Consider the following 27,836-nt stretch of genomic DNA (forward strand, 5'->3'; position numbering starts at 1 on the left):
TTAGGGAAGAATTTAAGATATAAAGTGCACACAGTTTAAAAGAAAATATTATTATATATGATTACATAAAATTAAGACTTTGTGCTTATCATGAAACACTGGTAAAAGACATGAGTATTTCACAGAAGGTGGAAGTATGAATGATCACAAGGCATGAAAAAAATGCTAAACCTCATTAGTAAATGAGAAAATTCAAGTTAAATGAAGCATTAAATTTTCATATCCACCGTATTACAAAAAATAAAAAGTCTGATAGTGGTCAACTTTTAGTAAAGATGTATTAAAAGAAATGGACTATTCAATGTTGGAAATGTGAATTGTTGTGATCCCTTTGAAAAATAGTTTGGCTGCCTCTAGTAAAGTTGAACATACACACCTGTGACTTAGTAGTTCTGTTCCTAGGTGTCTACTCTAGGAACATATTTGCATACAAAAAGTAAAAGTTAAGTGAACAAAATAGCAGCAGAACATGGAGGTGAAGAGCATTTGGAGGTATGCTGCCTGGGATAAGACCCCAGGTCTGCTACTTACTAGTTTTGTGACTTTGGTAAGTTACTTAACCTCATTGTGACAGTGTTCTCTTCTGTAAATATAGTACTTTGTCCATCATACAAAGCTGATACAAGGATTAAGTAATTGTATGTAAGGCCTGTCTTATGTTGGGTACTGTTTGTGATAGTTACACATAACAGTATAGATGAATGTAAAAAACATAAAGTTGAGTAAAAGAAACAAGTTGCAGAAAAATACATATGACACACACAGTTTATACAGGTCAAAGCCTATAACATTTAACAAAAGCTCTACAACAAAATTATTAAAATTTAGGAAGGTAGATACCCTTTGGAGAGGAAGGAGGTAAATGGTAGGGAGGGACACATGGGAGGTTTCTGTTTCTTAAACTCATTGGTAAATCACAGAGGTGATTTTCATTTTCTTTGGACTGTACATGTTTATGTATTTTATTTCATAATAAACACTAAGAGTGGGATATGTGGAGTTAAACACTTGTTTGATGGAGGACTTCTTAGACATTGATAATGTTAATTGTGCGTTGTGAACTTCAAAGAGGCACGTAGAATTTTTAGTACTCCACGCTTGGTTATGGAACCTTTTGGGACTTAATAGCTACATTATGTGATAGTTGATCTTTAGCTTGAGTTTTCGTGGATAAATAGGACTGTTTCACAGATGCACAGCTATTTTAAACCACCTACTGTAGTACATTTAGTTTGTTTAGATTTTGTAATCTTATGAGCAATATTGAAATATTTTATTAAAAAATTTTTTTTATCAACTGAAGTCATTGCTTATATCTGGAATTATGAGATCTTGACCCATCTGATTTGTACTCTTTCATTTCCTTTACTAAAGGAAGGAATTGTTGAGAACCTTTTCAAATGGGCCCGAGAGGCTGATCAGCCACTGAGGACATATTCTACTGGTCTGTTAGGAGGTGCTATGGAGAATCAAGACATCGCTGCCAACTACAGGGATGAGAACTCACAGCTGGTAAGGGCCGTGTCAGAGTGACTTTTTCATGTAAGATAGTATATTCACTCATTCTTTCTTGCTACCTGAAGTTGAGTCAGTAGATCTTATTCATTTTACTAAAGTATAGCTATAATATCAGTATTTTAACTCTTACCTTATGTAAGAGTTTTGACTGTACCTTTTTTTTAACTTGAATATAGCAGTTTTTCATTTTGTCAAAGATCATGATAGTTTGTACCAGATAAACAGTACCATTCCCTCTTCCTTTCCCACATTTGGATTATGAAAAATTTCAAACATATAGCAAAATACAATTTAACAGCAAACACCTGTATATAGACCACTTACATTGATTGTGAACATTTACTATATTTATATTTATGACATACTCATCCATCCATTCACCCCTCTTCTCGTCTAGTCACCATTGTTTGTTTTTTTTTAAATGCAGTTTAAGTTGCAGGCCTGATCACTCTTTTTTTTTTTTTTTTTTTTTTAAACTAACCATATTACTACAGTTTTGGATCAGACCAAAAAATGAGTACCTAAAGGAAAACATAAGTGGTGAACTTGAAAAATAGCTTATGTAATTATGTGTAATGTGGATGACAGTATTTAACAGAATACAGATAAAAGTTTGAAAAACCTTCATGTTTCATTTTCAAAGACACTTGTAAAAAACTTTGAATATACCTAGTGTCTGCCCCTTCAAATGTGATGGTCTGGTCCAGCATGATCCAGACAGATGTGCTGTGAATTAGGTTTTATCTGCAGATTTAGATTTAGATTTAGGTTTAGATTCTTGGAAATTTTATGGGGAATGAGACTTTTAGCCATTATTTATTTCATCAAGCTGTGGGAATCAAGTCAACATGCTTGTCAGATCTGTACTCTTATCAGTCATTGAGATAACTGTCTGAGTATCCTTAAATGGAAGTAAGAATTACTTGACTCTTTTAAGATACAGAAGAGATAAATCTGTTTTATTCCAATATCTATTGATAGGTGGCAATAGTGCTTAGAAGATTGAGGGAGCTGCAGCTTCAAGAAGTAGGTTCAAGGCAAGAAAGCAAGCGTCCTAGCCCACGAAAGCTCTCCTCTGAACCCCTTTTGCCTCTGGATGAAGAAGCTGTGGATATGGACTATGGCGACATGGCTGTAGATGTAGTGGATGGCGAACAAGAGGAAGCTTCTGGAGACATGGAGATCTCCTTTCATCTTGAGTCAGGCCACAAGACCAGTAGCAGAGTGAACTCAGCAACGAAACTTGAAGAAGGGGCATTGAGGAAAAACAAGTCAACAAAACAGGCTGACAGAGAGAGCTTCAGGAAAGCCAAGCAAAAGTTGGGTTTTTCATCATCCGATCCAGACCGCATGTTTGTTGAATTGTCTAATAGCAGCTGGTCAGAAATGTCCCCCTGGGTGATTGGCACCAATTATACCCTTTATCCTATGACTCCTGCTATTGAGCAGCGACTTATTCTCCAGTATTTGACCCCTTTAGGAGAATATCAGGAGGTAAGCTTACTGGGAAAAGTAGTGTTCATGCTTTAAGATTACTGTGTTTATTTCTGGGGTATTTTGTGGTGGCATATTATACATTGATGTGTTTTCATTCTAATACAGAAAAGTCTGTGTCAAACTGGTAAAGTCTTAAGGAAGTCACTCCTGATAAGGTCTTTTCGAACAAAATGTGTTTATATGTTTATCTTTATAAAGGAGGGAGGAAGGGTTTCTTTAGTCTTCTGTCAGGAAATATGTGAAAATAAATTCAAATGTTAAGACATGTTTTTGGTGTTCATTTCAGTTACTTCCCATATTCATGCAGCTTGGATCACGGGAGTTGATGATGTTCTACATTGACTTAAAACAAACTAATGATGTCCTGCTTACATTTGAGGCACTCAAGGTAAAGTTCTTGAAAATATTAGTTACCAAGCATTTAATTAATGTGGATTGTCTGTGTGTTTTGGTATATAACATCTCTGGATTTTATTGTTTAGAATGCTTCTATTACCAGATGTGTCAGTAGCAACACATTTCTTGTTTAAATAGAAGAGTTGAGCCTTACCAAGTTATTAACTGTATACATATTGTATGATGTTAGGTTATCTAGAGTATAAATCAGAAAATGAATAAAGAAATAGAGACATACCCAAATTCAGTGAAAGTAAAGGAATTTCTAGGCTGCAAAAGGGCTAAGTATAGGTGGGCAGGTATGTGTAGCCCACTAAATCCATACCTCTTCATGATTAAGGTAATCTGAAGGGAGAGAGGTTAAGTTGAATGAATAACATTGTGGCTATTACAGTTCTACCTAGCAGGTAACTAATGGACACAGTACTGTTCTGTGATGTTTATAATATTAGACAAATAAATTAAGTCTCTGCTGCTTATCATGTGGTTGAGAGAGCCAGGCATGTAAGCCTATGATTTTTTTTTAAATACAGAGGTTGTGACAGAAGTATTGGGGCACAAAGGAAGGAATGGTCTGTTCTCTTTGAGAAATAGTAGCTTCTAGACAAAACCTCTGAAAAAGAGATGATGTTCTCGCTCTTTAAAGGTATAATTTCATTCCTGATATTCCAGAGCTACATTGTCCAATAGAACTTTTGGTGATGATGGAAATATTCTTTGTGCTTTTCAGTACAGTGGCTACTAGCCACAAATGAGCATGTAAAATGTAGCTAGTGCCACTGAGCCCCTGAGTTTTTAACTTAATTTTAATGAAATTAGCCACATGTAGCCAATGACTACTGTGTTGGCCAGCACAGTTCCAAAGTGTATTGGAATTAAATAGAAATGATGAAATTTGACTTGCAGACCCCAGAAATTTTAAGTTTGGAGGAGGTCAGACATAAATTGAAGTAACATGTATCCTGTGTGTGGAATGCAGTGTGTGTATGTGTATAAAGTTTGCAAACTCATGATCTTACTTTGAACAGTGGGATGAAGCTGGAGGTCAGAGTTGTCTCCAGTGGCCCAAGGTATTGCTTTCATATGCAGCATCCTGTCTTGAAAAGGAAATAGTGGAAGAAGGGCTTTGGGCAGTTGCTATTTCTGTAGGTCTTTGTATGAGAACCTATAATGGGTGTCGTTATTCACCTGTTTCTATGCAGAATCATATAAGGGGTTAGAGAAAATGGAATAAGGATGAACAGGGTAAAACCAGATAAGAGATCTTTCTTATGAGGAAATAAAAAGTGTAGAAAGTTATATGTACGGTTTTGTTCAAAAGGAAGACTCAGTTGTGCAGGAGAAGGGGTAAGTGTTGAAGTTAGTAGAAACAAAATGGGTTAAAATAGTAAATGAAGAACTAGACCTTATATGGAGGTACAGTATAAGGAGTGAAAATAGAGTCTTTGCCCACAAGAGTGAGGTGAGCCACGTATGGGCTATGTTGAGCCAACTAGAATTAGGCTCAATCTTTACCAAGAACCTTTTTGTTTGTTCTCTGTTTTCCCTGCTGCTGATTCTGGCAGTGGAACTGCCAATTTATGGTAGTGGTTTTGAGAAAAAAGCACATGCAGTGGTCTGAGTATTGGGGAGGGAACCATACATGGCTTAGCTGTTCCTTAGGGAAAGTACTCTTGCCTGGAAAATCCCCCCCTTGCCTGGAAAATGGACGGAGGAGCCTGGTAGGCTGCCATCTATGGGGTCGCACAGAGTCGGACACAACTGAAGCGACTTAGCAGCAGCAGGGAAAGGCTTGGTGGTAGAGGTTTGTGTAAGAAAAGTTAATAGGGAAGGGGTTTGAATTACATACAAGGATTAGTCCGAGTCTGTGTATTGAGAGAATGTCTGAAGAGGGTACACACCTATTGACCTTGGTGAAATTTGTACAAGTATCAGTTACAAATCTGTATCGTTTTGTCTGTACCTGCTTGCTGCCTGTCTCATGACCCAGAAGACACTTTGGTGTGAGAAACAGGAGGGGGAGCTCTAGTTATGAGGCTGCATCCATGTTGGCCTGGATTCAAAGTCATTGAGTAGCCTGCTGCTTGCATTGCACTCCCTGCCCTTAAATTGCCCAGTTCAGGTCCACCCAGAGAGGCTATGAAATGTATTATTGATAAAGTCTATTTAAAGTGCATTCTGATTAGTACCAGAAATGTACTAGTTTTTTGAAGTTTGTTTTTGAGGATATAAGCAAGTATCAGTTTAAAAGAAAGCAGAGTTTTGGGTAAATCAGTGACTGGGCCAAAGCTAAAACATAAAGCTGATTATGTTTAAAAAGATTAAAATGGAAAGGGTGACAAAAATCCATTAGGGAAGATATGTAATAATAAAACAGTTACAGGAGTGTGTCATAATGTACAGTAGTATTCTTCATTTCTTGTTTTTCACCATCATGAAAACTTTGGTATTAGGAGGCAATGTTACCGAATTCTAGTTTTTGTTTGCTTATTTTTTTGTTTCCCTTAAGCAGTATTGGTTTTACTTCTGTTACGAGGGGGTGGTTGTCTACTTCTAAGGAGTCTTTGTATTTAGCAACTTAATATTCTGTGAAGAGATATTTGTTCTAGATTGTTCCATGGTAATATGTATCCTCTTTGTGTAGCATCTAGCATCTCTCCTGCTCCACAATAAGTTTGCCACAGAATTTGTTGCGCACGGTGGAGTACAGAAATTACTGGAAATTCCTCGTCCTTCTATGGCTGCAACTGGTGTATCCATGTGCTTGTATTACCTGTCTTACAACCAGGATGCCATGGAAAGAGTAAGTCCAGTCCATTCAGATGTATGGGAATGTTATAGGGTGGGGACTACTCTCATGCATTCACAGAAAAGCATTTGGATGAGACAATTAAACAGTTGGATTAGGCCTTAATGAAAGGGCATTCTATTTTCAGGCTCTTCTCAGGTGTCCCCCAGTAGAGTTACATTTTGCATTTTCGAGTCAGTTATAAAAACAACAGATGATGCTTTGTGTATGTTAACAGGACAGTTTGTGGTAGAGATAGTAAAATCATTCCAGTTGTTCTTAGGGCTCTAGAGGTACTGTACCCCTCTGGTTTTTCTGTTTTTCCAGTTAAGATTTTTTATTTCATTTTTTTTTTTTTTTAAAGTAAGTGGGTTATACATTAGAAAAGAAATGGGTCCCTAGACACCACAGCAACCCTTGTTTCTATATCTGGAGCATTCTTCTGTATTTTATGCAATTGTAGCTTTTCTGATAGAGTGAAGTTGGTAAATTCCTCTCGGTGGTGTCTTTATTCTTCTGTGCAAATTTATTAATGGGGCAATCTTCTGATTTTAATTTTTTTACTCATTAAGATCTAGCTTTCTGCAAAGATATGTAATCTTTTGAGAGTAGTAACCTAATCTGTGTGTATTTGTACAGAATTAATTGTGGTTAAAAGTGCCAAACAAACCTGGGTAATGCTTCAGAATTCATTGTCTGACAGGAGTCAGCATCATGTGTGTAAACAAATCAGTGAGTGAATGGATACTGAACTTGTAGATTTCAGTATCAGAAGGCTCAGTTACTTTTATCAGCTCCCTTACTTTTATCAACTTTTTATCAGCCTGGGAAAGTCCCTTACATCTTTGAGCTACTTCATTAGTTAAGTGGTGATCCTAATACCTGTGTAACAGAGCTTTGTGAGCATTAAAGGATAAAAATATTTGCAAAGTTTGACACTCCAAAAGCTTAGGTGGAATTTAAACATTTCTCTAAATTTAGATTGTTTTCTGCCTTGGAATAGATAGTCATAAAATTTTATTTACAGCTTAAGCTTTAAATCAGAATGACTTACTCAGGAATGATTATTGTATTTTGCAGATACCTATGTACACTGGTGAATTTTTTATACCTTCTGGAAGTTCCTTTCCCCCACGTTTTAAAAAGTTGTGTTTTATTTTTGTCCTTTGCAGGTTTGCATGCATCCGCACAATGTTCTGTCTGATGTGGTGAACTACACCCTGTGGCTAATGGAATGTTCACACGCCTCAGGATGCTGCCATGCTACCATGTTTTTCTCAATCTGCTTCTCCTTCCGGGCTGTGTTGGAACTCTTTGACCGCTATGATGGTCTTCGTCGTCTGGTGAACTTGGTGAGGTTCTTCAGTGGCTTCTCTTTGTGAGGAGTGGGGTCCTGCTTGATGTGGCTGCCCTTCAGCAGCACTGAAGAGAGGAAGCTTCTGACTGGAGGGGTTTTTCTGTCATTTTTATGGATAAAGTCTTTTTCCCTCCTTCATTCACAACTTTTTCTTCCTCTTAAGTGGTCAGAGGACTATGCCATTGTAGACTTGCCTTGAAGATAGTAATCTTACAGGGAGAATTGCTTGTTCTAAAAGCAGTTTTGTGCCTCTGTGTCTTTCAACATGATTGAAAGCTGTGTCATTTTTCAATATAGGTTTAGTGTTTTGTTTTCATATGTCTGCTCTTAACATGATGTACAGACAGATGTTTGATGTTTATCAATCTTCTTGAGCATAAAAATCTACTGAAATCTTTTTACTTTTTTCTCCTTTTCCTTTTTGTTCTTCTCTTTTGCCCCCTTCTTTTGCCCCTTTATTAATAGATCAGTACTTTGGAGATTCTAAATTTGGAAGATCAGGGTGCACTTCTGAGTGATGATGAAATATTCGCTAGCCGGCAAACTGGTAAACACACCTGCATGGCCTTGCGCAAGTACTTTGAAGCTCACCTGGCCATTAAATTGGAACAAGTGAAGCAGTCTCTTCAGAGGACTGAAGGTGGCATTCTTGTTCATCCTCAACCTCCATACAAGGTGAGAGAACCTTGTCTAAAAAAGAAACATTGTTAGTATTGTCTGTAGCATCTTGGGCCTGAAATGCACATTGGTATCAGTGGAGTCCAGGTGGGATGTACATTAATGGATTATACTTGCACTGTGAGGAGGCAGAATGAAATGGATGTAGGGGTGTAGGGACTTCTCTAGCTGTACAGTGGTTATATGACTCAACGTCAGTGGCCCAGGTTCAATCCCTGGTCAGGGAACTAAGATCCTAGCTGCACGCTCCAAAGGAAAAAAAAAGAAAATAGATGTATCGAGAACTTACTTTGCTCCCAGTTGTAAGTTTACTACTTCGCTGGGATACTTAAACTAAAAGATAAACTGAGATGTGTGTGAAAGGACTTTTTTCTGTGGAAAATACTAGATAGATATTCTAGCTGCTTCTATGTGGAATTTTCTTCTGAAACCTGGTATATCAATAATTTACTTCACTATCATTTTTGAAATTAGTATGTTTTAGAACAAAGATGAGTATCTGCATGTTTTAAAAGTCACATATTGAAAAGAAATCAATTATTTTATGTGGTGCTTTTTCTTCTTAAGGTGTGAAATACATGCACCAATAATTTGAACATTTTGTTACCTTTTTTGGCAGAATGTATTATGAGTCTAGTTACAAATAAAAGATGAAGCATCATTTATTATTTCACATGTGGGCTGTGGACTCAAGAAGTGTGTGTCAAGACTATTATTTAGCTTTATTATTAAAATCTTTAGAGCATTGAGCTGTGCTGGAGAAAACAGCAGGCAGATTGATAGAGTTCTTTAATAATATATCTCTGTCCTTTTAGGCATGTTCATATACTCATGAACAGATTGTGGAAATGATGGAGTTTCTGATAGAATATGGCCCAGCGCAGCTGTATTGGGAGCCAGCTGAAGTCTTCCTCAAGCTGTCTTGTGTCCAGCTCTTATTGCAGCTTATTTCTATTGCTTGCAATTGGAAGACCTATTATGCAAGGTGGGACCAGAGAGAGGTTTCAAAGATCGGCTTTTTGCTAATATTCATGTTGGTTTTCACATGGTGTATGCTTAACAAATATTTGTTGAATTAAAATTTTGGACTTGAATCTGAGAAACTAGATTAAGTGTGATAAATATCTTTAAATGTATAGAGGCTTGGTCTTGGTGATTATAAATACTGCACCATAGACAAGAATCATGTCTGTACTCTTAGAGAAATTATGCAATCTATGTGGCTACAGCTTGCAGAAGTGTGTTGAAGTCGTCCTGAGACTGGAGTCTAGTATTCTTTGTACTTAGACTTTAAATGTTAAATGTCTCTCTGCTGCTTGGCAACCATATATGATGTTTATTTGACCTTCACATACAGCTGTATTTTTTGCTTTTGGTAGGGTTTTCACCATTAGAACAGAGCTGGACAAGGCTCAGGGAAAAACAGCTAATGGCATCAGGCAGTTGGGTAGGTTCTATTTGAGGCTGATGCAAAAAGAAAGCTATGTTTTGGATAAGGAGGAGTCTGGAGGGTACAAAGTAAAAAAGTTTATAAGCTGTGGTTCTTGACCTCCTTGCCCTATCCACCCACTGCCATAAAGACAGGAGGTTTCTTACTCTAATTCCTGGGATAGTTAAATCTAGAGGAATACTTTTGGTGGCCATCTTCAAGCTTTTTGGTCTCAAGATTCCTTTACTGTACTAAAAATTATTAGGACCCTTAAGAGCTTTTGTTTTTTAATCTATTGATATTTAGCATTTTAGAAATTAAAACTGAAAATGTAAATATATTTACCAACTTATTTAAAAATAATCTGAACCCATTGCTTATTGGCATTTTTTATGAAAAGTTTCCAAAATAAAGCCAGCTGATTTTCAGCAAGTATCTGGCTCAATAGATCTCATATCTGCTTCTGTATTCAGCCTTTTTGTGACATCACACATGACATAGCCTTTGGAAAGCTCTTTATACACTCATGAGAGAAGGAGAGTGAGAAAGGAAAAATAACATTTTAGTGTTATTATGAAAATATTTTTTAAATTTCTTAAATCTTCAGACCTTTTGAAAAGGTCTTAGAGACTCCTAGGGTCCCCAAGCACACTTTCAGAAACACTGTTTTTAGAGTATTAAAGGAGGTTATTATATTTACTTGGAGACCATTACTTTAAAGATGATGAAAACTCAAAGGATAAAAAGGTTATAAATACATTTTTTGAATGGTAAATCCATATGTGGATTACTTAAGAAAAAATAAATATATCCTTTAAAAGTTAATTTTTAAAAATAGAATTAAATACTTGTTTTTGCTTAGACTATACAAAAACCTTAGAAATAAAAATTATTCTTTGTTCTTGTTCAGTGGCCAAATTGTGTCCAACTCTTTGTGACCCCATGAACTGTAGCCCGCCAGGCTTCTTGTCTTTCACTGTCTCCCTGAGTTTGCTCAAACTCACGTCCATTGAGTTGGTGATGCGATCCAACCATCTTATCCTCTGTCACCCACTTCTTATCTTGCCTTCAATTTTTCCCAGCATCAGGGTCTTTTCTAGTGAATCGGCTCTTCGCATACGGTGGCCAAAGTATTGGAGTTTCAGCTTCAGCCTCAGTCCTTCCAGTGAATATTCAGGGTTTATTTCCTTTAGGATTGACTGGTTTGATCTTGCTGTCCAAGGGAGTTTTAAGAGTCTTCTCCAACACCACAGTTCAAAAGCGTTAATTCTTTGACTTTGAGCCTTCTCTATGGTCCAACTCTCATATCCATACATGACTACTGGAAAATCCATAGCTTTGACTATATGGACCTTTGTTGATAAAGTGATGTCTGCTTTTTAATATGATGTCTAGATTTGTCATAGCTATTCTTCCAAGGGACAGTTCAGTTCAGTCGCTCAGTCATGTCCGACTCTCTGTGACCCTATGAACCGCAGCATACCAGGTCTCCCTGTCCATCACCAACTCCCGGAGTTTACGCAAACTCAAGTCCATTGAGTTGGTGATGCCGTCCAACCATCTCATCCTCTATCGTCCCCTTCTCTTCCCGCCCTCAATCTTTCCCAGCATCAGGGTCTTTTCGAATGAGTTAGTTCTTCGCATCAGGTGGCCAAAGTATTGGAGTTTCAGCTTCATCATCAGTTCTTCCAATGAACACCCAGGACTGATCTCCTTTAGGATGGACTGGTTGGATCTCCCTGCAGTCCAAGGGACTCTCAAGAGTCTTCTCCAACACCACAGTTCAAAAGCATCAATTCTTCGGTGATCAGCTTTCTTTATATTCCAACCCTCACATCCATACATGACTACTGGAAAAACCGTAGCCTTGACTAGACAGACCTTTGTTGACAAAGTAATGTCTCTGCTTTTTAATATGCTGTCTAGGTTGGTCATAACTTTCCTTCCAAGGAGTAAAGTGTCTTTTAATTTCATGGCTGCAGTCACCATCTGCAGTGGTTTTGGAGCCCAAAAAAATAAAGTCAGCCACTGTTTCCACTGTGTCCCCATCTGTTTGCCATGGAGTGATGGAACGAGATACCATGATCTTAGTTTTTTGGATGGTGAGTTTTAAGCCAGCTTTTTAGTTACTTTTCTTTAGGTTCTTTAGTTAGTTTTCACTTTCTGCCATTAAAGTGGTATCAACTGCCTATCTGAAGTTGTTGATATTTCTCCTGGCAATCTTGTTTCTAGCTTGTGCTTCCAGCCTGGCATTTTGCATGATGTACTCTGCATATAAGTTAAATAAGCAGGGTGACAATATACAGCCTTGACATACTCCTTTCCCAATTTTGAGCCAGTTCATTGTTCCATGTCTGGTTCTAACTCTTGCTTCTTGACCTGCATACAGGTTTCTCAGGAAGCAGGTATGGTGGTCTAGTATTCCCATCTCTTAGGAAGAATTTTCCAGTTTCTTGTGATCCACACAGTCAAAGGCTTTAGCATGGTCAGTGAAGCAGAAGTAGATTTTTTTTTGGAATTCTCTTGCTTTTTCTATGATCCAGTGGATGTTGGCAGTTTGATCTCTGGTGGTTCTGCCTTTCTAAATCTAGCTTGTACATATGGAAGTTCTCAGTTCACATATTACTGAAGCCTAGCTTGAACGATTTTGAGCATAATCTTGCTAGCATGTGAAATGAATGCAAATGTGTGGTAGTTTGAACATTCTTTGGCATCGCCCTTCTTTAGAATTGGAATGAGAACTGACCTTTTCCAGTCCTGTGGCCACTGCTGAGTTTTCCAAATTTGCTGGCATATTGAGTGCAGCACTTTCACAGCATCATCTTTTAGGATTTGAAATAGCTCAGCTGGAATTCCATCACTTCCGCTAGTGTTGTTCGTAGTAATGCTTCCTAAGGCCCACTTGACTTTGCACTCCATGATGTCTGCCTCTAGGTAAGTGACCACATCATCATGGTTATCCAAGACATTAATAACTTTTTGTACAGTTCATCTGTATATTCTTGCTACCTCCTATTAATCTTTACTGCTTCTGTTAAGTCCTTATTGTTTCTGTCCTTTATTGTGCCCATCTTTGCACGAAATGTTCCCTTGGTATCTCTGATGTTCTTTAAGAGATTTCTAGTCTCTTCCATTCTATTGTTTTTCTCTATTTCTTTGCATTTTCACTTAAGAAGGCTTTCTTACCTCTCCTTGCGATTCTCTGGAACTCTGCATTCAGTTGAGTATATCTTTCCCTTTCTCTTCTCTTCTTTCCTCAGCTATTTGTAAGGCATCCTCAGACAACCACTTTTCTTTTTTGCATTTCCTTTTCTTGGGGATGGTTTTGGTCACCACCTCCTTTATAATATTAGGGACTTTCATCCATAGTTCTTCAGGCATTCTGTCTACCAGATCTAATCCCTTGAATCTATTTGTCACTTCTACTGTATAATCATAAGGGATTTGATTTAGGTCATACCTGAATGGCTTAGTTAGTGGTTTTCCCTACTTTCTTCATTTTGAGCCCGAATTTTACACTAAGGAGCTGGTGATCTGAGGCACAGTCAGCTCCCCATCTTGTTTTGACTATATAGAGCTTTTGCATCTTCAGCTGCAAAGAATATAATCAGTCTGATTTTGGTATTGACCATGCGGTGATGTCCATGTATAGAGTCGTCTCTTGTATTGTTGAAAGAGGGTGTTTGTTATGACCAGTGCATTCTCTTGGCAAAACTGTTAGCCTTTGCCATTCTTCATTTTGTACTCCAAGGCCAAACATATCTATACTGTAGTTTATTCTCCTATTGATGGGCATTTAGTGTCTTCTTTCTTTTTCCTGTCAAATGAGTGGTACCATGAACCTCTTTTTGAAGTCCCTTCAATGCCAAACAGGTGTCTCTTGACTCCCTACTTTTGCATTCCAGTCCCTTATGATGAAAAGGACATCATTTTGTTCTAGAAGGTCTTGCTTAGAATATACAAAACCTTAGAAGTGGAAATTATTCTTAGCCTCTGTTAATTTCTTTAATCTCTTTTCCATAATTCTGTAAATAGACATAATTAAGATTATAGTGTTTAATTAAACTCATCTTTTAAATGAAATACCTCAAGTTATATGAAGATACAGAGAATAATATAACAACTACTCCATACTCAGGGTTGGCATGTTGCTTTCTCAGTTCCTTTCCATTTTCTGCCCCCCAGCCCAGAGTGACCAGTTTCCTTGAATTTGATACGCATTCTTTCCATTCTTTTTTTTTTTAAGCTATGCATATGTGTGGGTGTGTAATCAATGATTTAGTACTCTTTTTATATTCTAAAATTGTATAAAGTCTTACCTGTGCTTGCTTTCTTCACCCTTACTTTTACTTATTTTTTTAATGTAAGTTTCAGGTATTCAGTCACCCTTAAGTGTTTGAGATTTATGTGTTGATACGTATTTGAATTCTTATATTTGCATATTGGGTTTCCCAGGTGGCGCAGTGGTAAAAAATCTGCCTGCCAATGCAGGAGGCCCAGGAGATAACAGGTTCAATCCCTGGGTTGGGAAGATCCCCTGGAGTAGGAAATAGAAACCCACTGCAGTATTCTTGCCTGGAAAATTCCATGGACAGAGGACCCTGGTGGGCTCCATGGGGTTGCAAAGAGTCAGACATGACTGAGTGACTAAGCACATTTCTATACTATGGCTTATTCTCCTACTGATGGGCATTTAGTGCCTTTTTTCTCTTTTTTTTCTCCTGTCAAATGAGTGGTACCACGAACTTCTTTTTGAGGTCTCTCTTGAGGATGTGATGTGTACAGTTTGAGTTGTAATGCGGCTGCATCTTATTTTTAGTGGATGTTGCCAAATTGTTTGGAAAATGCTCATATTGTTGACTTCTCCCACAGCAGTCTATGGGAGTTTTCATTTTCTCTCCCTTCTTGCCAGTGCTTGGTATTGTTGGCTTTAAAATTTTGTATCTTGGTTTTGTTGTCTTTTGAGCCTTTTCATTTGTCCTTAGGAGTTTTTTTGAAATAATTGTCAGTAGCTGCAAAGTTGTCCAGAATTTAACACAGGTATTCCTGTTTCCTGTGTAAATTTTCTTAATTCTTTTGCTGTTTTACATGATGTGATAATGGACATCTTAATCCATAAATACTTGTTTGTACTTCTGATTATTTCCTTAGGGCAAATTCCTAAAGGTAAAATTCCTGGGCCAAAGGTTACAAACATTTTAAGAACCTTGTTTCATATTTCCAAATTATTTTCTAAGAGGAGTATCCTATTTTTTTCTCCTCCCAAAAGTTTGAGAGCATTTGTCTCTGCTCATCTTCACCAGCATTGGAGATTATCCTTTGTTTTTTAATCTTAGCAGTTTGATAGATGAAAATTCCATACCCATGTTTTTTGAAATTAGTGTTGTGGTGACTTACAGATCCTCTCGTGATGCCATGGCTAGGGACAGAGTCATTCAGGTAGTAAGTAGTTCTGACCCACTGTCTGTGTCTGTCTGTCTCTCTTTTAACAGAGACTGTTTCTTGTGGCTGTATCCGAGTTTCCCTTTGACTAATTCTTCTTTCTGTCCAGGAATGACACTGTGCGCTTTGCTCTGGATGTCCTGGCTATTCTCACTGTTGTGCCAAAAATTCAGCTCCAGTTGGCAGAATCAGTGGATGTACTAGATGAGGCTGGCTCCACCGTCTCCACTGTAGGTAGGTTGTATCTTGCCATTTTTGTCATTGCGTGGTTTTAATTTGTTTTCCTCTGCCATTCTGGTTGTGGTTACTTAACTGACCTAATTTTGCAGTACTAGAACAGAAGGTAGCAAAGGAGGGTACCCTTTAAGTTCTTTTAAGTCATGCCGTCAGTTTCAAATAAGGGAGTCATGTTAGTGAACTCAGGTATTCTGGGTGGTACAGGCATTTTTGCTATAATAGTACAAGTGCATTCCTGAAAACCTTCCACTCTTCAAAGTGTTATGCTAAAAACAGAATTTAGAAGAAACATGGGTTGGGGCAGACAGCAAAAAATTTAAGCAACTCAAAATGAATAATTGGCAAGCAGCGCAAATGAATAAGTTATTGTACACAAAAACAAAGGGGAAAAACCCTTATTAAGATCAGGGCTGATGAGGGCTGCTGCTAAGGTGAGCATGCAAGTCATGTGAGTGGCTGTGGGCCCTAGAATGCACTACCCTGGGGAGAAAGCCTGAGGCTTAGCCACTTGTTTTTAAGTTAATTCATATGTAGAAGAAAGGGTTTCTGCTGCCACTATAGCAGCCAGGCTGAGGACTTTTTCTTTCCTGCTGGAAGTTTTTATTTATTCTCACTGTTTTTGCTTTCCTTACCTAGGAAAGCTTGTACATGAACCTTGGTGACTTCCGCATCATTCCCGAATTTAAAAACTGCATATGAGGTCTTCTGTCATAAAGATACACTGTAGTAGAACTGGCTGCATTTTATACAAACTATTCCTTACACTTAAGTCCATGGGGTCGCAAGAGTCCGACTGGACTGAGCAACTGAATTGAAGAGAAAACTGCTACACTTTAAAAAGAAATTAATTATTTATTTTAATTGGAGGCTAATTACAATATTGTAGTGGTTTTTGGACACAATGAATAGAACTGTAAATTTTGACTCTGAAATAACCATTGAAGTTTTCCATTAGTGTTATGAGGAATAATATAAAAAAAATTTTCCCCCCTATAGGTATCAGCATTATTTTGGGAGTGGCTGAGGGTGAGTTCTTTATTCATGATGCTGAAATTCAGAAGTCAGCACTTCAGATTATCATCAATTGTGTGTGTGGCCCGGATAACAGAATTTCTAGTATTGGCAAGTTTATCTCTGGAACGCCTCGGAGGAAGCTGCCTCAGACACCCAAAAGCAGTGAGCACACTCTGGCCAAGATGTGGAACGTGGTGCAGTCCAACAATGGCATCAAGGTGCTTCTGTCCTTACTGTCTGTCAAGATGCCCATCACAGATGCAGACCAGATCCGGGCCCTAGCCTGCAAGGCCCTGGTGGGCCTGTCTCGCAGTAGCACCGTGCGGCAGATCATCAGCAAGCTGCCCCTTTTCAGCAGCTGCCAGATCCAGCAGCTGATGAAAGAGCCTGTGCTGCAGGACAAGCGCAGTGACCACGTCAAGTTCTGCAAGTACGCCGCTGAGCTCATTGAACGGGTGTCGGGAAAGCCGCTTCTCATTGGCACCGATGTGTCCCTGGCACGTCTGCAGAAAGCTGACGTTGTTGCCCAGTCACGGATCTCCTTTCCTGAGAAAGAGCTGCTTCTACTGATCCGAAACCATCTCATTTCTAAAGGCCTTGGGGAGACAGCCACTGTGCTGACTAAAGAGGCCGACCTGCCCATGACTGCTGCCTCCCATTCTTCGGCCTTCACCCCGGTCACTGCTGCTGCTTCTCCTGTTTCTCTTCCCCGCACCCCTCGCATCGCCAATGGCATTGCAACTCGATTGGGTAGCCATGCTGCTGTGGGTACCTCTGCCCCTTCAGCCCCCGCTGCTCATCCTCAGCCGCGGGTGCCCCAGGGTTCACTAGCTCTGCCTGGTCCATCTCATGCAGGAAACTCCCCTGTGATTGGTAGGATCAGTTTTATCAGAGAGAGGCCATCACCCTGCAATGGCAGGAAAATCAGAGTGTTGCGGCAGAAGTCGGACCATGGCGCCTACAGCCAGAGCCCAGCCATAAAAAAGCAGCTGGACAGACACCTTCCCTCCCCGCCTACGCTGGACAGTATCATCACAGAATATCTTAGAGAGCAGCATGCCCGCTGCAAGAACCCAGTTGCCACCTGCCCACCCTTCTCTCTCTTTACTCCTCACCAGTGTCCTGAGCCAAAACAGAGGCGACAAGCGCCAATAAACTTTACCTCAAGGCTAAACCGCAGGGCATCATTTCCAAAGTATGGAGGGGTAGATGGCGGGTGCTTTGATAGGCACCTTATCTTTAGCAGGTAAGGAGAGGTTACCTCACTCCCTGGGAATTGGAATGATTTTTCTGTTTACGTCAGAGTATGTGGGCAGTATCAGCATGAAGTAATAACTCCAGAAAACCATTTGTTGGCCTGAAATACCAGGAATTACCATTTTGTGTGAATACCTGAGCAATGTGACTATACCCCCTTTTGTCAAGGGGAACCCAGGGGTTCCTTGTATAGTTACTGGCAATATAAGATACTCTGTTCTTGTTATATTAGTATGTTTCCTAGAGCCCATGCAACACTCTGTCCCTAACGAGGCTCTCAAGTTTGTACTTGTGCTGGTCCAAGTTGTTACCTCTTCTGATTCCTTAAAAATTTTACACTGGGGCTTCCCTGGTGGTCCAGTAGGTAAGACTCCACACTCCCAATGCAGGGGGCCTGGGTTCAATCCCTGGTCAGGGAACTATGCTGCAATTAAGAGGTCACATGCCACAACTAAGATCCAGTGCAGCCAAATAAATATTTTTTAAAAATCTTGCATACAAGTCATGGGAATTTTTGTTATTGTTAACATTTTTAAGTGAAGGTCCAGTTCTCTCTTGTAAAATGAAGATGAACCACTGACAGTCACTGATAATTTGGAAGAACCCACTTGAAACAGAAAGGCTGTTTTTCTTTCTGTCCTCCTAACAAACTTTTGTTTTTCCGAGTCTTTGCATGTTCTTTGTCTCTGACTCTCTCTTGTTTGTTCAGGTTCCGTCCTATTTCAGTGTTCCGGGAAGCCAACGAGGATGAGAGTGGCCTCACCTGCTGTGCGTTCTCCGCACGAGAGCGCTTCCTGATGCTGGGCACCTGCACCGGGCAGTTGAAGCTCTACAACGTGTTCAGTGGACAGGAGGAGGCCAGCTACAACTGTCACAACTCAGCCATCACACACCTGGAGCCCTCCAGGGTAAAGCTCCCTTCCTAGGTTGTGCTCAGTCATGCTTCTAGGATAGGTTGGTGAACTGCAGGTGTGTGGGCTGACCGGTTTCCCGTGTTTGTGTGTAAAGTTTGTTTGGAACACAGCCATACTCATATGTTTATGTATTATGTCCTGGCTGCTCTGTGCTACAGCGGCAGAGTTGAGTATTGTGGTTGCATGCAGCACAGACCATGTGGCCTGCAAAACCTATAGTATGTACTGTCTGGTATCTGGCCCTTATGTTTTCCAGACCTAAGGATAGATGGATAGATTTTTAATGTGCTTTATTTAGAAACTTGAGATTATCTATCAACTATGACCACAAAAGTTTTTGTGTTGGAAGGAAATCTGTAAGTACTGTGAATTTTTAGGAAAACAAGTATTGTATGATCCCAGTGGTAGGTCATAGTCTAGTAGTACTATTTCTTTTCATTCTTTATATTGGAGTGTAGCTGATAAGCAATGCTGTGATAGTTTCAGGTGGACAGCAGAGGGACTCAGCCATACGTATACATGCTTCCATTGTCCCCTAAACTCCCCTCCCATCCAGGCTGCCACATAACATGGAGCAGAGTTCCCTGTGCTATACAGTATGACCTTGTTGGTTATCCACTGTAAATATAACTGTGTCATTAGTACTGTTCTGTGGATGAAATCAATGCTTTTGCTGTATCTACAAGTCAAGACTGTTAAGATGACAAGGATAATTTTCCTCAATTTAAAGTGAAGGAGGTTGCTATATTTAAAATGCATAACCAACAAGGACCCACTGTATAGCACATGAAACTCTGCTCCATGTTATGTGGCAGCCTGGATGGGTGGGGAGTTTGAGGGAAAGGGGATACACGTATGTGTATGGCTGAATCCCTTTGCTGTTCACCTGAAACTGTAACAACATTGGTAATTGGCTATACCCCAACACAAAACAAAAAGTTTGAAAAAATTATAATGTGGGAATCGTGAGGAATATAGATTAATTTAATTTGGTGATGAGCTGGGAAGAAAAAAAAAAGCAAGTTGATCTTTTATTGGGCTTTCTCTTTGAAAAATCTTTTAAGAATCCTTAGCTACAGAGTCTAACAGCTGTTTTCAGTTTACTGATACTTCAGATGAGGGAGATAGAGAAATAAGGCCAAATATTAAGAAAGGAGAAACCATGTTTGACATCTAAGTCTCATCATCGCCCACCCACCACACCCTTGAAACTATTGTATTTCATGTTACTAGTTCAAGAGGATTAAATATTCTCAAATTTAGTGATTTTTTGTGACATAGGAGGTGCATATTGATTAAATCTTAGCAGCTTCTGACCATTTCTTGATTCCTAAAAGTTTTTCTGTTTTCTTTATAATCCAACAATATATGTTATATTTTAGAATGCTAATGAAAGATGGCATTTATATAAACACATGATTAGCCACGTTGGGCTTCCCATCTTCTTTTAGGATGGATCCTTGCTGCTGACATCAGCTACCTGGAGCCAGCCTCTGTCTGCACTGTGGGGAATGAAATCCGTATTTGATATGAAGTATGTATCTACTTTTATAATTCAGTGTCTCTGTTTTACAATTTATCCCCTTCATCTGATTCTTTGACTCAGCATTTTGGGGCAAGAGAGGAATGCTGTAAGTTTTATTGCTGACTTCTCTCTTCCTCATCTGTGGTACATGTTTAATAAGATTTTTTTTTTCTTGGTTCCTGGGTATTCTTACCCAAGTATATACATTCCCATCAGACAGCAGACCCTTCACTGATCCAGAAGGGCACATCTTTCTATTTTATCATAGTGGCGCTCTTTGCTGCTGCTGCTGCTGCTAAGTCGCTTCAGTCGTGTCTGACTCTGTGCGACCCCATAGACTGCAGCCCACCAGGCTCCCCCGTCCCTGGGATTCTCCAGGCAAGAGCACTGGAGTGGGGTGCCATTTCCTTCTCCAATGCATGAAAGTGAAAAGGGAAAGTGAAGTCGCTCAGTCGTGTCCGACTCTTAGCGACCCCGTGGACTGTAGCCTACCAGGCTCTTCCATCCATGGGATTTTCCAGGCAAGAGTACTGGAGTGGGGTGCCATTGCCTTCTCCAGTGGCGCTCTTTGCTGGGGCATATTTCAGAGGCATATGTACCCTGTTAGCCATTGTTTTAACCAAGTAGTTCCCATTCATTTATTTTGAATCTTCTTGGACAAATTGATGGAGAGAATTTTCTTTTTAATCTTACATGTACAATTTTTTCCTCTTTGGGAGCTGAGAATCTTCAGGTGAGTATAGTCAGGCAAGGGGCTGAGAATCACTTTCTTTTTAGTCAGTTAAATAATTATGTCCTGAAGATCAGTTACATCAGTACTTCTGTTGTTTGTTCGTAGGCATTCCTTTACAGAAGATCATTATGTTGAGTTCAGTAAGCATTCTCAGGACCGGGTCATAGGCACGAAGGGAGACATCGCCCATGTAAGTATTTAAGAATCCACATTTTTCAGGGTGATTTGTCTGTTTATACTGAAACTTTTTGGACTGAGTCTGATTACTTAAGTCCTGTGGGCAACCAGAAATTACTCAGTGATGATTCTTTCCAGAGAAAATCTAGAATTGTAATGAAGTAGTTTCAGCTATATGGGAAAAATGTAAAAAGACTGAACAATCTTACAGTTTGAGAACTGTTTCATTAGCACAAAAGATACCTTGAAACACTGTGAAGTAAAGTTCCTGTCTTGGTGGATCCATATGGGGAGACAATAAACAAAAAGAAGCAAATATATGGTATGTTAGGTGGTGAGTGCTACCAAGGGAAAGAGAGCAGGGTAAGAGATAGCAAATGCTTGGTGGTGGTGTGGGGGCCTTCTTTTTCATCTAGGAAATAAGTGTCAGTGATTGGATAATGTTTAAGCAACATCTTGAAGGAAACGTGGGCGTCATGCAGATACCTTGGGGAAAGTGATCTGAGATGCAGAATGGCAAGGGAAAAGCCCATACCTGGGAGGTGGGAAGGAGAAGGAGGGGGTGATAACCGAAGTCAGTGGGGGCATACCCTGTAGCCTCTTGTAGCAGTGTGTTGTTTCAGACCTTTGGCTTTTCCTGTGTATGAGATGGACACTGGAGGGTGACTAAGAAGGCATGTGATTGGATGTAAAATTCCTAAAGTGTGAGTCTAGTTTCTGTGAGAGAAGCAAGAGGAGGCTTTCCAGTTAGGAGGGTGTTGTGCCAGCTAACGTGAGAGCTGCAATGGAGCTGGGCTTGGGTGGGCATGGGAGGCAATGAGAAGTGACACAGTTGGGCCCTTGGCTTTTGATACATGGAGTTTGTGATTCTCTTAGACATTCACATAGGGAATATTACTAATTGGGGGTTCAGGAGAAAAGTCTGGGATGGGAGATACAAATGTGGGCGTTGTCTACGTATTGATAGCATGAACCATGATCTTGGATGAGATCATTAAGGAGGCGGGAGAAGAGAAGTGTGAGGACAGAGTCCTGGCTTGGGCCAGTATTTAGAAGTTGCAGTGTAAGGAGGAATTCGGGAAGGAGGACAAAAAGGGTGGCCAGTTAGGTAGCAGGAGGCCTCAGGAAAAAGACATGCCATTGAAGGCAAGGGAAAACTCTAGAGGAAGGATTGATGGTCTGGGTTAGAAACTGCTGATAAGTTGCATAACATGAGAATGGAGGGAATTTCTTGTTGGTCCAGTGGTTAAGACTCAAGGCTTTCACTGCCCAGGGCCTGGGTTCAGTCCCTGGTTGGGGAACTAAGATCCCATAAGCAATGTGGTATGACAAAAAAAGAAAGAATTGAGACATGATCTTTGAGTAACTATGTGGAGGTCATTGTTAACCATGTCAGGAGCTAGTTCTGTGCACTGTGGTGAAAATCTGATTACAGTGTGTTCACGGGAGAGCAGGAGGAAAGAGCTAGAAAAACAGGTTTGCTGAAAAACAGGGATGTGAGGGTAGTAGCTTGCGGTAGGGTGGTGGTATGGAGTGGTGAAGGGAGGGTTTCTCCCAAGCTAAATTGGAAAGTTTTAAAATACACAGACAAGTTGAAGCAGTAGTACCAGTAACTGCCACCTAGATTAATCAGTTTAGTGTTTTGCCATATTTTCTGTGTAAATGTGTGTGTTTTTCTGAATCATTGAAAGTAAGTTGCAAACACTGTGACATTTTATCTCATATCTTATAGCGTGTATATCCTAGCATTAATGACATTTTATTACATAATCACACTCATTATTAAATATAAGAAAATTTACAGTAATTCCCAAATGCCATCTAATTTTCATCCCATACTCAGTTTTCCCGATTGTTCCTGATGTGTTTGGTTTCAAATGTTTTTGTTTTTGTTTTTTGAACCAGGATCCAGCCAAGATTCACATATTGCATTTGGTTGTTGTGTCTCACTAATGTTTTAGAGCCAAGAACCATTTCTCCAGTTTTCATGACATTGACTTTTGAAGAGACCAGGCTAGTTGTCTTGTCCCATGATCTGGATTTGTTCGTTTCCTTGTGGTGTCTCCTTATTTGTTGCTCTGTTAAAAGAGGTTTTTTTTTTAAAGACTGGAAATATTACAGCATGTCTGTAAGCTGATGGGAAAGAGCTGGTCTCTGTATGGGTTGCACATTGTCAACTTTGGAACTTTTAGTGTTGTAGGGCACTAAAAGAGTAATTGGGAGATTTTAAGGAGAAAAGGGTATTTCATTGATACCCTTCTCCAAAAAGTAACCTGTATAAGAGTATTCTCTGAGTAATGTTGGTTTGTCCACATGGAGAGTTTCTCAGTTTCAATCTTAGAAACGTTTTCTTTTTCTTGAAAGGGGGATGGAGAAGAAGAGAGTTTTCTTACCCCTGTTGCCATTTTACTTCTCATTTTCTTACCTGTGGGAAAGAGACTTCTCAAAAAACCTGAAATGGGACTCAAAGCATATAAACTTTGCTTGGATGGGTGTGGTCTTCCTATTTTTTAGCTATTTTCAATATTAGGGCTTTTATGATTTTGATGGGCTTTTGAAAAGTGTGGAGGATCTATTTTATGCAGCATCTGTTTGAATTTGTCAGTGGATGGATTGGTCTGATTTTTCTCTTCCCACCCCTTCTTCTCTAAAGATTTATGATATTCAGACTGGCAACAAGCTGTTGACTCTGTTTAACCCAGATCTTGCCAACAACTACAAGAGGAACTGTGCCACCTTTAATCCTACAGACGATCTTGTCTTAAATGATGGCGTCCTGTGGGATGTCCGCTCTGCACAGGCCATCCACAAGTTCGACAAGTTCAACATGAACATCAGTGGCGTCTTCCATCCGAACGGGCTGGAGGTCATCATTAATACTGAGATTGTATCCTTTGCACCCCTGCCTGTGTTGCCATTTGTTATCTAGCTTATAATGCAGAAATAATTTTATCTTCCTACCAATACCTGGTTGAAGTGCCCATACAGGTAAATAACCTGATTTTTCCCTTTGGTTTGAGGTATTATTGAATCTCTAGTGGATTCTTACTGATATTGGTAATTATTGATGACTTTTAACTGGCTTTTTTTTTTTTATTGGGAAGAGTGACCAGATTACTGCCTCCCTCTTCCCCTGGTGTCAGGTTGAGTTTTCTCTCTCTCTGGAAGGATGCTAGTCAGAAGAGTCAAGTGAAGTGCTATTACTGGGAGAAAGGGAACTCCTGAGGCTATCATAGGAGATGTTCAGGCCATTCTTCAGAAATAGACATTCTGTGTGCTTTTATTTTACCTTGATCTCATTGATTTTTAAAGTGTTATTACCTAGACGGAGGAGAAAAAGAATATTTCAGAATTTCATATTTTTCAGAATTTCCCTCATGAAACTAGATAAGAAGTTTTGGGAAAAATAGTTTTCCTTGACCACTCCCCTCCTAGTGGGACCTTCGAACCTTCCATCTTTTACACACAGTTCCTGCTCTCGATCAGTGTCGTGTGGTGTTCAACCACACGGGGACAGTGATGTATGGAGGTAATAAGCTTTAGTAGTACAGATGGTGAAAAAATTTGTTGATGAGAATAATGTTGATTTGTCGTGAAAGGCCACTGGCTTTGATGATAAAATCTTGTATACAAAGAAATTTTATGACTAATTACCCATGTGTATCATTATGAACTTACAGAAAAATCTTCTCTGTCTTGCAATTTTTGTGCACCTTCAGCTGTAACAGTGCTTGGAATCTAGATGAGAGGTTGAGGATGTTGTTTGGATATGCAAGGAAGATGCTTTGAGAGAAATTTACTATGCTCTGAAGCATAGTATGCTTCTGAAGGATGCTCTGAAGTCTTGGTTGTCCATTGATATTTTCTCATTTGTGAATAGGGGATGTTTCTGATTCTAATAGTGTTTTGCTCCCCTGTCCCACTTCCCCTCCCAACTAGCTATGTTGCAGGCAGATGATGAAGATGACCTATTGGAAGAGAGGATGAAAAGCCCTTTTGGATCATCCTTCCGAACATTTAATGCGACTGACTACAAACCTATAGGTAAGTGTGAAGTGTCAGGCATTGATGATTTTGCCTTGTATTGGTGTTCCTTATTTAAGATCCTCCGTTTTCTAAGAGAACTGTAATTTTTCTGTTTTTGAAAAGCAGATGAGTTATGGAAATATTTATGAACAGTCACGTTGAATTCCTTGAACAGAAAGACTGGTTTTTACAAGCACAGCAGTAGTCCAATCCTAAGTGTTGTCACATTCTGTTTTCCAGCAACAATTGACGTGAAAAGGAACATTTTTGACCTGTGTACAGACACCAAAGACTGCTATCTTGCTGTCATCGAGGTAAAGGGAGCTAGAAGAAATCTCAGTGTTTTATTCTGATATTTAAGACCATCTTCAACTTATACTCCAGGCATTTTGTCTGATATAAGATGTGTTTTAAAGCTGATGCATTCATGGTGGACTGTGATAATCTGTTTGACGGGGAGATACACAGTCTAAGAGAAGTAATAGGAAAATTCTGATACAGAGCATTGTGAACTGTCCCATCTCCGCTTATCCTGGACTCACTGTCATACCTTTCTCAGAGGAGTTGCTCTCTTGCTTGAGCATCCTTGGAACAGAAGTTGTTGCAGGGATGGTGGCCTGTCCTTTGCTGCCCAGCCCTTTTCTTCATGTATTTCTTTCCCTCTCTGAGGGTCTGTCATAGCTGAGATGTGGCTGTGGGCCTTCTGAAAACTAATTTCTCCTTGTGGACCGGGTGTCCCGTTTCAGAACCAAGGCAGTATGGACGCGCTGAACATGGACACTGTGTGCAGGCTGTATGAAGTGGGCAGGCAGCGTCTGGCGGAGGACGAGGACGAGGAGGAGGACCAGGTCAGTGCCTTTCAGGTTTCTTTCTGCTGAAAATTGCTTATAGATACTATGCACTTCTGCTTTTAGCTCTAGGGTTTTTTCTTTCTTTCCTTCTTTTTAAAGATTTTTGGTATAGGTGTGTTTGCAACCTCTTGGCATATTCTCAAGGGCTGTCATGTGTTGATCACTGAAACTCATCAGATGAAAGCAGATTTTTGTTATTATAAGACTTTAACCAGTACCTGATGGTCCTGTGAGTTCCCTTTATAGATTAGTTTGCAGGTCAGCAATCTCTGCTTTTGTTTTAGAGATTTCCTTGAACTCACCATCAGAACCAGTGCCTTGTCTGACTTCAGTATTGGCAGGCCCCCATTTTCTCAGTGTCAGTACACAACAGAAACGTCACTCTGCTGAGCTGTATCGCGGAAATGGCTTAACCTCTGTAAAGTTCTGGTTTGCATTTTCTCAGTTCTATGCCATAACCTGTTTTCAGAGTTTAAAAGGAGCTTGCAGATAGGAAATAGTGATGTTTTTGAGAAATTAAACGTGTAAAATGTGGGTAGATGGCATCATGTCGCACAGAATCTTAGCTTTTCCTTTTTTATAGGGGATTTTAATTTATGGTCATGTTATGCTGGGTGCTTATCTGTGCAGAATGTCAGTTGATGCCATTTAAGAAGAGTTTCTCAAACTACTGACTTTCAGCAGCTCTTTGTTGTCTACTAGGCTCACACTACATTCTTTTTCTTGGCCTGATTCTTCAGACAAATCTGAGAAATATTTATTGTTGAGTGATATAAAGTTGAAAATGAGTGGAGTTTTACTTTTTTGTTGTAGATAACAAAATAGATAAAATGTCTTTTTTCCAGATCTTGGATTCATTTCCGTTTTTTCTTCCACTGCGGTGGTGTTTGGTCTTGGTGCTCTGTATCCTCTTTAAAGGCCACACAGGTGCCCCGAGTGAGGGCAGAGGCCACCACAGGACAAGAGGACACACACTTCCTTCTGTTTGCTCTGCCCTTGCTCTCATCCTCATCCCTCCCTGGTTCTTTGGTAAATGCCACTCAATGAGCTTAGGGCTCATGGAATAGCTTTCTGTTGGCATCCTTCCCCAGCAGCTTGTACTTCAGATTTAAAATAATTTTTAAGAGTAAAATTTTTGAAAGTGGTAATTTTATGAGTATTTTTTTTTTTTTTTTGATGCAAGTCGGACACTATGGGCTCATGACTCATGTTTTTTTTTTCTGACAGGGCTTAGCACTGACTAAGCAAGGGTGATTTGTTGTGCCAGTTTGAGATTTAGGTGTGTGTTCCACTATTGGGCTTTATAGGTTATGAACCTCTTGAGTAAACCTTGTCACCTGGGGTCAACAAGCTCAAACAGACTTACCTTACAGTCTCTGTGTGTGCTGTCTAGTCTCCACTGTCTCTGGTAGAATGTTCCAACTTGGCTAAGTATACATTTTATTAGAGCTTAGAGATAATTCACAATCTCAAGAAGCGTGTTTCTGAATAGAGCGAGGAGAAGGAGACTTGCATGTGTTGGGGTTAGCGGTCACTGTGAGATCAGGGCAGAGCCTTCTGCAGGCCTTGCTTCTTGACCCAGAGGCACCAGCGCTCCCCTCTGCGGGAGGCCCTGATAGGGGCGGTTTCCCAGCTCCGTCTGCCCCTCTCCTCACACACAGATGAAGAGAGTCAGGATCCTTCTTGGATACCATGGAAATGTTACTTTATAAAGCACTTTACTGAAAATGACATCCTTAGTACAAAAGTTTTGTTTTTTCTTGGATAGAGTTTAGTTTTTAGAGCAGTTTTGGGTTCACAGCAAAACTGAGCAGAAGGTCCAGAGTTTTCCCATAAATACCCTGTTGCTGTGTGCATAGCCTCCTCCATTAACAGCATCCCACACCACAGTGGTACATTTGTTACAGCTGGTGAACCTACTTCCACACATCATTATCACCCAGAGTCCATAGATTACATTAACGTGCAATCTTGGTGAGGACGTTTTGTGGTTAGGA

General features: G+C 39.8%; 1 protein-coding gene across 10 annotated transcripts in view; it reads left to right on the forward strand.

Annotated features, from left to right (window-relative positions):
• DCAF1 (DDB1 and CUL4 associated factor 1) overlaps positions 1-27,836 on the forward strand; it is a 101,165-nt gene that overhangs the window by 56,471 nt on the left and 16,858 nt on the right. For all 10 annotated transcript variants that reach the window (XM_044933911.2, XM_044933908.2, XM_044933909.2 and 7 more), the window contains 17 exons: positions 1,375-1,512; positions 2,500-3,012; positions 3,302-3,403; positions 6,056-6,214; positions 7,372-7,551; positions 8,022-8,231; positions 9,050-9,219; positions 15,215-15,339; positions 16,339-17,602; positions 18,323-18,521; positions 19,979-20,061; positions 20,891-20,975; positions 23,616-23,849; positions 24,398-24,491; positions 24,902-25,006; positions 25,229-25,302; positions 25,735-25,836. In XM_044933911.2, coding sequence (XP_044789846.1) covers positions 1,375-1,512; positions 2,500-3,012; positions 3,302-3,403; positions 6,056-6,214; positions 7,372-7,551; positions 8,022-8,231; positions 9,050-9,219; positions 15,215-15,339; positions 16,339-17,602; positions 18,323-18,521; positions 19,979-20,061; positions 20,891-20,975; positions 23,616-23,849; positions 24,398-24,491; positions 24,902-25,006; positions 25,229-25,302; positions 25,735-25,836 — 3,837 coding nt within the window. The remainder of the gene's footprint in view (positions 1-1,374; positions 1,513-2,499; positions 3,013-3,301; positions 3,404-6,055; positions 6,215-7,371; positions 7,552-8,021; positions 8,232-9,049; positions 9,220-15,214; positions 15,340-16,338; positions 17,603-18,322; positions 18,522-19,978; positions 20,062-20,890; positions 20,976-23,615; positions 23,850-24,397; positions 24,492-24,901; positions 25,007-25,228; positions 25,303-25,734; positions 25,837-27,836) is intronic.

The sequence above is a fragment of the Bubalus bubalis genome, chromosome 21 (assembly GCF_019923935.1).
Source record: "Bubalus bubalis isolate 160015118507 breed Murrah chromosome 21, NDDB_SH_1, whole genome shotgun sequence".
Classification (NCBI taxonomy): domain Eukaryota; kingdom Metazoa; phylum Chordata; class Mammalia; order Artiodactyla; family Bovidae; genus Bubalus; species Bubalus bubalis.